This window comes from Pangasianodon hypophthalmus, chromosome 6 (assembly GCF_027358585.1).
Source record: "Pangasianodon hypophthalmus isolate fPanHyp1 chromosome 6, fPanHyp1.pri, whole genome shotgun sequence".
NCBI classification, from domain to species: domain Eukaryota; kingdom Metazoa; phylum Chordata; class Actinopteri; order Siluriformes; family Pangasiidae; genus Pangasianodon; species Pangasianodon hypophthalmus.
In genome coordinates this window covers 4,859,415-4,870,802 of record NC_069715.1, presented here as the reverse complement: position 1 = coordinate 4,870,802, position 11,388 = coordinate 4,859,415, and the positions used below count along the sequence as shown (strand labels likewise).

Here is an 11,388-nt window from a genome sequence, read left to right as displayed (position 1 = left end):
ACTCTGAGTAACAAGATAATTTCTTTGAATAACGAGTAAAAAATAATGAGCCGGTAAGTCGTTATAATGCCATATCTTGAAATAATGAGTTATGAAGTTGAAATAATGAGATATTAAGTTGAAATAATGACTTACCCTGACGAAATTGTGTATACATTATCACAGGAGATGTTTTTCCAATCTTCAGCTGTTCCACTTCAGGTGAGCCTGTACCCATTGAAGCTTCAGGTTCTTGTTCTTGGCTGACAGGAGTGGAACCTGACATGGTCTCATCCACCTCAAAGTTTGAAGTGTTGTGCGTTCTGAGATGCGTTTAAGCTCACCATGGTAGTAAAGAGTGCTTATTTGAGTTACCATACAGCTTCCTGTCAGCTCAAACCAGTCTGGTGATTCTGCTCTGATCTCTCTCATCAACAAGGTGCTTCCGTCCACAGAACTGCTCATTGAATTTTTGTTTTTTGCACCATTTTGTGTAAACTTGAGAGACTATTGTGTGTGCAAATCCCAGGAAATCAGCAGTTTCTGAAATACTCAAATTGGCACCGACAACCATGCCACAGTCAAAGTCACTGACATCATTACATTTAATGTGAATACACACACACACACACACACACACACACACACACAGATATACAGTATATGTAGGCAGAGACGAATCCAGGCAGTAACTGTAGTGTATTTATTATTGTAGATGTAGTAGAGATACATTTTGTATAGAGCATAAGAATGAAAGCTTAAGCATATTTTTTGGTATCTACTGGGAAAGGAATTTAGTTACCAAAGTGAGGAATGTAAGTCTGGAAGCCTGGACCCAGCAATGGCTCCCGGGAGTGTGAAGGCTTAATCAGTGTTCTGTGCACTCTTAGAACCCGACTTTCATTAGCTGTAGAGCTGTTGACAGAGTGTGAAGATACGGTACACTTCTCCTGCTGCTCTCTGGAACAGAACTTCTAAAGCAAGAAAGAAATAGCTGAGAAAATAATTAAAAATCCATTAATGCTTCATCTGCATTTTATCACATTTCTACACAGTCATAATTTGTAAACTTAGAATGAAATCAAGTCATCTTTAATTATATAGTGGAAGAAAATAAACTGTTAAACCTGTGAAGCAGTAAAAAGCAGTGAAAGAAAAAAAACACACATGAGAAGACAGGACAAAACCTAAGACTCGATACTACAGACCTTAAATAGACTCAAAATCCTAAAAAGCTTTATAAATGAATAAATAAAACACAGCAGCAAGAGGTAGAAACATGCAGGCTGGTATGCGTGTGTGTGTGTGTGTGTGTGTGTGTGTGTGTGGACAGCAGCATCAGCGGCCAGAAAGATAACCAGCATTCCTGGGTTAGGCACTGCCTATTGGCAGCTGGCAGGTGTGCATGTGTGTGTGTGTGTGTGTGTGTGTGTATGTGTGTGTGTGTGTGTGTATACACCACATGTGTGCGTGTATGTATGTGTTTACCCTCTTACAGAAAAGTCAGATATGCATCAAATGTGAATAATCACATGATTTGCAGGTGAAATGTGGATTTTAGACACTTCACGTGCTGTTTTAAACATTTTTACGTGTAGTGGATGTTTGTATTTTTTTCTCACATAATCTTTCCACACACTTTTGTGATTTAAAGTTAATTTTTCACATGTAAAGCTTGACTTGATTTGTAACATATGATTATCTCAGGTAAGATGCGATCACATATTATTCACATAATGGGAAGCGTTCACTTGAGTTTACATGTGCAGTGTTGAAATTCATCCTCACCTTCACGTATTTCACATGATCACATATTCCTCACATACTTTCATCACACGTGAAATGGGTGTGATTTTTCCATAAGCAGAAGGTGATGATGGAAAACAAAAGAAGTCGGTGGTTTTTATTCAATTCAGATGCCCCTGATCAGTTTATTTGCACATACTGTGCTTGTTTAAATTTTTTTTTTTTCCAAACCATGACTTCATATAAAATGAATCCAGACACTAAATTTATGCAAATTGTTTAAAGTGAAGCTCTCTGGTTGGCATTTACTGTGAGAAACTTTTGCTTGCTTTATAGATAGTGAGGACAGAAAGAAAAAGGAAAAGGAAAAGAAAGGACACGCTGCTTTTTAGTCTGGCTGCTGAAATTGAATGCCGTTTGGTTTCTTTAAAGCGTGTGATAGCGGTTGAGATGTTCTCATGTACAGTGTGCTGGTCTGAGGCTCGTGGTCAGTTCTCTCCACTCATTTTAATGACCAATTACAACAACAGCATGGATAGGTTCTAACACATAAACACAAATTATGTAGAACTAAAGAGTAATTATTTTATGAAAATGAAAACATGGGTTTCAGTTACACCTGGACAATTCCAAGTAAATGGCATCGAATGAAATATGTACATCTTATACAGATACTTTCAGCACTACTGTTAGTACTGTTAGTACTGTTACTACTTTATCTACATTTATGGGAAAAAAATCACACCACAACCAACCAGCTGCTGTTACACCAGCTCTAATTTCCTTTAACTTATTGATTAAATAAACATAAATAAGCATATATTAATACTTAATACTAATTATGAATGACTTGCAGTATTAGCACAATTTAGCACACACAAACTAGCACAAATTATACCACCACTTAATTGAATTCTTTAATCTGATTGGTCAGAAGGTGTTGATTAATTTTCTGTAACAGCTGCTCTGACAATAGTGCAGCTGCAAATGACAGGTTTATATTAACACACTCATTCTAATATGTTATCATTTGTAATACATCTATATCTTTTCAATAGTAACATAATATAAACTCGTATGGTGATAATCTCCATAAATGGATAAAAAAAAATATTGTTGATATGGTGAAGTTTTCTGTAAGGAGACGTTAATTTAACATTTATGGAAGGAGTCTCCAGTGTCAGCACTTTGTAACAGTCAGAGGTAAAGCTGCAAGTTTTCCGACACAGAAAAGTCGTCAGGGCAGAGGAGTTTGCTTTTTGCATATGACAAGCTGTGTTTTTTCGTCTTCAAAAGGGAGAAAAAGAGAGGTTGGTGAAGGAATAGGAAAATACTCACCTCTTCTGTGGCAGCAGTAATTCCACTTCACATTGGGCTGCATCACCTCACCCTGTCATTGATTATTTTCTTATAACACCCCACTCCAAATGTTGTATTCCTTACATGCAGTCCACTTATTTCTGTTTATACAGACCTGTAGCTGTGAAAAGACTTAAGAATTGGCACACAACTTTCAATGTTAGCACTCACAGACACACACTTAGCTTAGAGCACACAGTTGCTGATTGCTCACTTCAGGCTATGCTTTGAAGGGGATTAAGAGTGAAGGATTATGGTCTTTCCATATCTTAAGCGTTCACAGGAAATGATAGGTCTTCAGGAGAGAGCATCCGGAGAATCATCTCCATGAGTCTTGATGGACCTCCCTCCCTCCATCCACCACACACACGCACGCACACGCACACGCACACACACACACACTTGCACAAAAGCTCTGTGTCATTCACTTTTCAATATGCTTTCTTTTAGCGTATTTACTTTCGGTATATATGAATATGAAAGTGAGAGAGAGAGAGAGAGAGAGAGAGAGAGAAAGAGGGATACTCCCAGGAGCCTCTTTCACTCCTCCCTCAAAAGGAAGACTTTAAGAGACTTTGTACCCAAGCCAGAGACCTCTCTTGTCATACCTAACACAGCAGGGCCATCCCATCTGCGAAGTTAGGTCCCTGCTGGAGCTTGTAAGTGTGTGTGAGTGTGTGTGTGTGTGTGTGTGTGTGTGCGCACGCACCTGTCAGAGGGATCAAGGATTAATTGCCTGTTGAGATAAACTTAACAACTTGAAGCAAGAACTTCTCATTTGTCTGAAGGCTGGAAAGGAAACCAGTTGCGTGAAGCAGCAAGATTTCTTTCCTTTTTCCAGAGGTGTGATCTATCAAACTCAACCAGTTCTACTCAAGTGTTGGCATTTATTTATTTATTTATTTATTTTTCACGTGCTGTCTCTCTCCCTTCCTGTCTGCCTGTCTCAGGTGAATTGCCACAGGCTGCTCCAGAAGGACAGCACACTATGGCTGAAAACAACACGCAAAAGAAGAAGTCTCGGTGGACGTCGCTGGAGATAGGCCTCCTGACCATCGTATCACTGCTTTTTGTAGTCGTGCTAGCCCTCATCATCCTCTTTGTTACGCAAAACAGCAGAAGTGGTGAGTACACACTACAGGTGCTGACTTACTTCAGAAGAAGCTTCATGGCGTCCTCCAATGCCTCACTAATTGAGATGAATTTCAAGGCAATTTTCCTAGGAGATTTACAGGATTAGGGGTGGCTTACAAAGAACAAAGGTTCCTACAAAGAACCAAATCCTCTTCAGTATTGGGAAATTTGCTGTCCATTGTGATCTCCTTACTTATTTGTTGCATTTAAATGTTTTTCTCATGCATGGAGAAAGTCTCATTATGTGATATGGATGGAAGATGGAAGAACTGGGGAAGGAGCAAAGGTCTGAGTGTCTCGTTGCTCATATGATTTAATTATATGCACTCAAACTCAGGGCCGTAAAGGATCAAAATTTTAGTAAGGTCCATAACACAATGCTGAATGTCTACTACAGCAGCTGCTCATTTTTAATTGATGGTATACTATCCTTCATTTCTTCCGTAAACTGCTCTGACTCCAGTTAATTACACTGAGTTACATATTTTGATTTACAAGACAGCCTAAGTTTTCTGTTGACTTTTTTCCCTATCATATGGTAAAACATCATATAAACTTGCAAACTAAAAAAAAAGGAAATTATCGACATCCTGACCTCAGTGTTCTCATTGTTAATTATGACCTTGCTCACATACTGCAAAGAATGACTTCTCAAAAATATCTTGAATATAAGCAAATTCAAATTCTCTTGATTAGATTGTTTTTAAAACTATTAAGCCTTTTTCTAAAAGTCTTTTTAATAATTTGAAGTTGCCTTCATTTAACCATTTCATATAATGTCATGAGAAATATTAGATACCTTTTCCTTTATTCAAGGTCTTCACTTGCTAAGATATCGTTTTTGTTTTTTGCAGTGCAGTGTCTAACACAGAATTACTAGATCTCCTCAGATAACTTCATAGCATTCTGGTCATGCTATTCATCATACACTATACATGAAAAGATGAATGATTCTTCAGGATACAGCTTTATCAAGCAGCCAGTAAAACTTCCCACACTGTTTCTACGTTGTTTGTTGGTGATATTATTTTAATCAGGATGTACAAAATCACACACCTAGGTAACAAACTTACTGTTAAGTTGCCAAGTCAGCAAGATTTATGTGCTAGATTGATGGGAATAAAAAGGTTACATTAATGGCTTGGTAAATAGGAGTGTGATTGGAAGGAAAGGAGTGCCTGTGTGTCAGTAATGATAGGTATGGTTGGATGGTTAGATAAGTAAAGCTCAAAGAGCCCTGAGGGGACACTCAAGAGTGGAAGGATGGGGCGGTTTATGGTCTGTTAAAGGTGAAGTGTGGAGTATGGCTGGTTTTGGAGGTGGATACTGTTGGGGGAAGGAATTGTCTTATATTTTTGGCTCAAAGGAAGTTTGAATGGCCAATCAGGGTCACCAACAAGGTTAATAAAAGTTAATAATCAGCAGAGTGTCTACAATATGGTATGATTCATTAACATCATATGTTAGCTAAATCTTTTATCTTAATGCATTTTAATAAAGCTGCCTATTTTACATGATTCAAAAATTCATTAATATGAATGAATTAATATTATTAATTTAGTACCGGCATAGGATTATATTAATGTGTGCCTTCTAATACGTTATCGTTTCTATAGCAACAGCTCATTCACATGGACTCGTACGGTGGACGCTTCACATAAATGGATTTTAAAAAAGTGAAGGTGAAAGTGAAGTTTTTTGTAACATTTATGAATGGAGTTTCCCATATCAAGGATTTGTAAATTGCTGTAGTGTAAGAGGAATTTCAGGACGCTTTGAGTCGAGACTCATCAAAACAAACTGTTGTTGATTAGCTTCCTACAACAACATGCCCTGACACGTTTTATTCCTGACATAGCCTGAGGGGTACATATAAATGGAACTCAGAGGAAAAAAGTAGGGCTGTAGAGGTGAGAGTAAGAGGTAAAAGGATAAAAGTAGGGCTGTAGAGGTAAGAGAGTAAGAGGTAAAAGGATAAAAGTAGGGCTGTAGAGGTAAGAGAGTAAGAGGTAAAAGGATAAAAGTAGGGCTGTAGAGGTAAGAGAGTAAGAGGTAAAAGGATAAAAGTAGGGCTGTAGAGGTAAGAGAGTAAGAGGTAAAAGGATAAAAGTAGGGCTGTAGAGGTGAGAGAGTAAGAGGTAAAAGGATAAAAGTAGGGCTGTAGAGGTGAGAGAGTAAGAGGTAAAAGGATAAAAGTAGGGCTGTAGAGGTGAGAGAGTAAGAGGTAAAAGGATAAAAGTAGGGCTGTAGAGGTGAGAGAGTAAGAGGTAACTGTAAGTATAAACCATGGGATTGGGAGTAGAAGAGTAGGAACAGGGGTGAGGATTGTAGGGTAATAGCGGGGCATGGAGGGTAGGACATAGATTTAGTAGATTCAAAGTGGGGGCACCTGCTGATTGGAGGTGGACAGAAATATTAGATATAGAAATCAATATTTTTGGTTTATTGCTGCATGCTTCTAATTTCAGTCCTGGGAGTGTGCCTTCCAAAGCATTCCAGTGCATTCCAAATGGCATGGAGACATTACTGTATAGATGTTTACTGGTGTACCACTGAAGAGTCCAGTTTAGCTTATACATTATAAGTCATAAACCATTATTAGCATTTACACTAAATTATTAATAGTGTTTTTGTGAACATTGCCTCCTCAGCGTTTATACATTAACCCATCTGCTCTCTGGAACAGTGACTTCTTGTGTGTCTTGATCTCTTGTAGATGGAGTTTGCACTACAGCTGACTGCACACGGTCGGGTAAGCACATTTTCCAAACCATCACAAGATGTATGAGATAGACATGAGGTGCCTTTTGGGATAAAAAGTAAGGGTTAGCTGCCAATAATTAACATACATTCTTACTTCTAGACTTATATGAGAATTGTTTTGGATTATATGGTGTTTTCCTATTTTTGACACACACTACAACTCTAGAAAAGCTTAAAATTGGTTAATGAGCTAAAAAAGTACTAAGCATCTGAGAGAACAATGAATTAGAAAGCACAGTTCAGAATAAATGTAAATCTATAAGGTTAGACCTTTACCTATAGGTTCAATTCTGTAGGTTGAAAGAATAATTCATCAATAGTAACACCTATGTGGTAATAGATGGCAAGCCCTTAATGAGTTCATGAGCAAGGAATATATTTGACACCCTCCAGATTAGCTTTAAACTATTCCTTGGCATTTCAGCATCTCGCCTCATTGAGAACATGGACCCTACAGCAGACCCATGTAAAAACTTCTACCAGTATGCCTGCGGAGGCTGGCTGAAAAAGAACATCATCCCTGAAACCAGCTCACGCTACAGCACCTTCGACATCCTCCGGGACGAACTGGAGGTTGTGCTTAAAGGTACTTGCCTACTGTTTATACAGATGCTACACCCAAAAAAAGTGCTAATAGGTACTTAATGGTGAATGAAATACAGTGATGAGTAGTTCGTTCTTTTTTTTTTTTTAAACACAGTGCTAGTATTGATCAACCCTGTGATGTCTGGATTCAGGACATTTTTATTATGGAACTGAGAGAAGCCAAATATCACCAAACATAAGAGAAAAGAGAAAAGACAGAGTAGATTCTTAATAACAAGCAAAATCAAACTCATCTTTTTTAAACCTTCTGAACTGGGTTGGTCGATTTTGTATTCAATGGCAGTTTTTAGATTTATGGGTGAAATTATGAAATGGTTTGAACAGATGTAAGTTTAGACAGTGGTGTAAGAACCTTGGGCCTATTAGTTCTAGCTTTACTCATCTATTAATAGTACAGTGAACTACAGCCTTCTGCTGTGTGGTTTATGAGACTCAGAGTTTGTGCTTTCTTGTATCACTTTCTTCAATTTCACTCTTCCTTATGCAAATTATACTTGAGCTTACTATTAACTAGACATGTAAACGAATACAATTTGAATATTAGGTATGAACAGACAGTGTGCTCTAAATAAATACAAATACGGATATGAATAGGAGGTGTACGATTCAGTTTCCTAGGAAGCTTGCCAGAAAAGTTTAAAGGACATCTGGTTGAGACTAGAAGTGTGTATTGTGATTAGGATTCTGTGGGATGCAAAAAAAAAAAAAAACGCTTGTGGGCCAAAGAAACAATAGATTTTCTGCAATGCATTTACATTTGTCATTCATTCATCCTTAGTGACCGCCTGGTCAGTGGAACAAGTGGACATCAGACCTGGATAATGCTTAGTTATACACAATGTTCTGATCAAATTAATGGCCGCTCTTTTGAGTAAAACAAATGCTGGATTGACTTCAACCCATTTCCTTGAACACGTCTATCTGTCTCCAGAGTTGCTATGAAGAAAGTCAAGAAAGCAAAGTCAAAGGGAGATGAACGTGATGTGGCTAGTCAGACCATTTCACTTGTTCTCTGAAACATAGATTAGATACTACATCACACATCCAAGATAATCAGAGTCATCATTTCCAGTTACAGGGGCCTAGAGTCCAACACAGTTTGGTGATGTTTCTAAGTAAAGACCTGATTTAACAGCTTGGTATCTCATTGTTCCTCAGGAAGGGTCAGGGTTCTTCAGCAATGTAGAGATACAGGAACAGATACGGACTGATAGGATGACCTTTGGGATGGTGCATGTGTTGCTGATGATGTGTACCAGGTGGTGCTGATGGTGAGCGGAGATGACTTGTATAAATGTACTAGCAGGGTGAAGCTCACCCATCCTTAAAAGATAAACAGACACTTATTGACTTTTGTAGAACCAAGCCCATCAGCACCACCAATGATCGTAAGAAAGATATACAGAATGGTCTGAAGAAATGAGGCTGGGGCTGATTTCTTTCTAGACTAAACTCTAGATTCAAAGCTACATACAGCAAAGGCTGTGAAGTTATGTTTCTGGGATAAGGTAGTGAGAGAATTATGGTTGTTAAATATTAAATTAAGGTTTTAGTGAATCGATAGTGAATCATACTAGTCCTGTGTCAGATATTTCTCAAACTTCCACTGAACTTTGAGGGTCAGACATTGCCATTAAGGATGATACACACAATACAAATTTCTTTGTATACAAAGTCCTTCTTTCTGTCAGATGCTGATAATGTGCTCAAGTAGCAATATCTTAATGAGGCTGTAATATTCATGTCTGATTAAAACAACAGTGCAATTTCAAGCTCTGAAATTATAATTAAATGTATGATACATTTGGCAACTAGCCTTATCTTAATTTAATTTGAGGTGCGCTCATCTGTTCCTGCTAATCACTAATGTGTCAGTGGAATACATATCGGATGTGCATGACAAACAGTGTGAAATGAAAATAATTACTTGGGGCTGGGACTTAACCAAAGGGGTCACGACTTCCCCAGCGAAAGAAGTTCTGTAGCCAAATCCCCTCGTTAGTGCTTCCAGTGCATTGGTCTTTTGAAGAATTAAATAGAAACTTGATGTGGAAATAAGAGCGCATTTAGAGGCTCTATTAGAGGTTTGGATGTAATTAGTGGCCGGGTCTTAGCTGCCTTGGCCAAACTTCATGCATCAATCAGCATGTGTTTATAATTACTACAATAATGCAGAGGCATCATGACAGCTTCAGGCTGCATATGACTTAAAATGATTTATGACTTATATAAATAAGGATGATTTCATGTATAAAAAAATTCAGGGGGAGTTTTTTTTTTTTTCCCCATAATCAGTATATACACATAGATCACTGACACAGTTATGAATGGGAGATATTAAAATCTAATTTGGACTCTGTGATCTGTTGACACATCACAAATCAGTTAAACCACAAAGGACTTGATAAGAGAGACCGAGAGATACTGTATCAGTAATGATAATGGTACATGCCTGCAGATATGACTTATATGATGCTAGTAATATTTCCCAAGTCCATAAATGCGTCTTATCTCTTCAAGTCTATCAAAAGCTTGTTTATTATGCACCACTACTATAACCTGCAGTCATGTGGATTAAAAAAAAAAAAATCACTGCGATGTTTGTCTAAAGCAAGGGTTCTCAAACATTTTGCAGCCCCATATAACTGTAAAGTTAATTCCACAGACCATCTCAACACAGATTTTTTTTTTAGCTACATGTTAGGCTCATAATTAAAATGTGCACCATAATATTTTGGCTACTTATTAGAGCCACAGAACTTTTTGGCTACTTATTAGAGCCACAGAGATTTTATTCCAGAACATTCCAATGACATTAGGTCCAAGTTGACAGTATTTTTAGGTGTAATTGTTTTTGAGTTATTGAGGTTTGGATTAAACACATGCAATTCAAGTGAACAGATAAACAGTTTAAAAACTAAGAACTCTGGCTATGCTTCACAGACCCCACTTTGAGAAATGATGATCTAGAAGGTTTAAAAAGTGAAGGGTTTAGCTAATAACAGGCAGTTACCCTCCAATACATAGTCACAAAAACTGTAAATTATTGTTTTATGTGCAACAAATGCACATAAAAACTCATTTTTCCAGTATACGTTTGCATTGACAATTTGTATATCAGTGCATAGATGGACTGTTGTCTTCTTCTGTTCCTGTTGTATCCAAGGTGTAGCAATTGCTGTGCTCAGGTATGAGTGCAATAAAACACTAAACAGCACTGCCAGCATGTAGGTGCCTCTCTGAGGGACAAGGAGCAGCTGCACATGCCACAGAGTGTTATATAGTAATAAAATAGAGTTAAAGGGGTTAAGGCAAAAAGAGACAGTCAGACAGTCCAGGAGAGTGAGCGAAAAGAAAAAAACGAAGAAGTATGTAAATGAGTGTACTATCAAGCATCCTATTCTTAGCCTCAGAGGAAGTGAGAAGCATTAATACTTGCCGTTCCATCTCGGATGTACTTTATATTCGATATGCCGTGTCATGTCCTTTCAGATGTGTAACTCTGAACCACACGATTAACTCTGCAAACTTTGACAAGCTGCCAGCGAAGGGGATAAACTTTTGCGTTCCGTCATAATCCTCAAACTGCCAAGGAAATTACCGCAGATGGAGACCCAAGAAACAAACAGGGAGGGATCAATGCTGATCTTACCCAGACTATTGAAAATCCTGACTGATAGCCATGACATCACAAAACGTGAAGCTGCCATGACTGACAGGGTTTAATACTGTAGGTTTAGTGCAGGGCCAAGCAGTCAGCATGAGGAGAGAGAGGATGTCTTTGGCGGAGTATCAGCTCTA

At 38.1% G+C, this 11,388-nt stretch overlaps 1 protein-coding gene across 2 annotated transcripts in view; it reads left to right on the top strand.

The window, feature by feature from the left end:
- Window positions 1–11,388, top strand: part of LOC113534432 (neprilysin) — a 34,662-nt gene that overhangs the window by 3,162 nt on the left and 20,112 nt on the right. The window contains exons 1-4 of one of the 2 annotated variants that reach the window (XM_053234950.1): window positions 3,689–3,927; window positions 4,035–4,208; window positions 6,935–6,970; window positions 7,406–7,567. In XM_053234950.1, the coding sequence (XP_053090925.1) occupies window positions 4,073–4,208; window positions 6,935–6,970; window positions 7,406–7,567 (334 nt within the window). In that variant the 5' untranslated portion in view covers window positions 3,689–3,927; window positions 4,035–4,072. Of the gene's footprint in view, window positions 1–3,688; window positions 3,928–4,034; window positions 4,209–6,934; window positions 6,971–7,405; window positions 7,568–11,388 lie in introns of those variants that run through there. The other variant, XM_026927227.3, reaches the window with a different exon arrangement.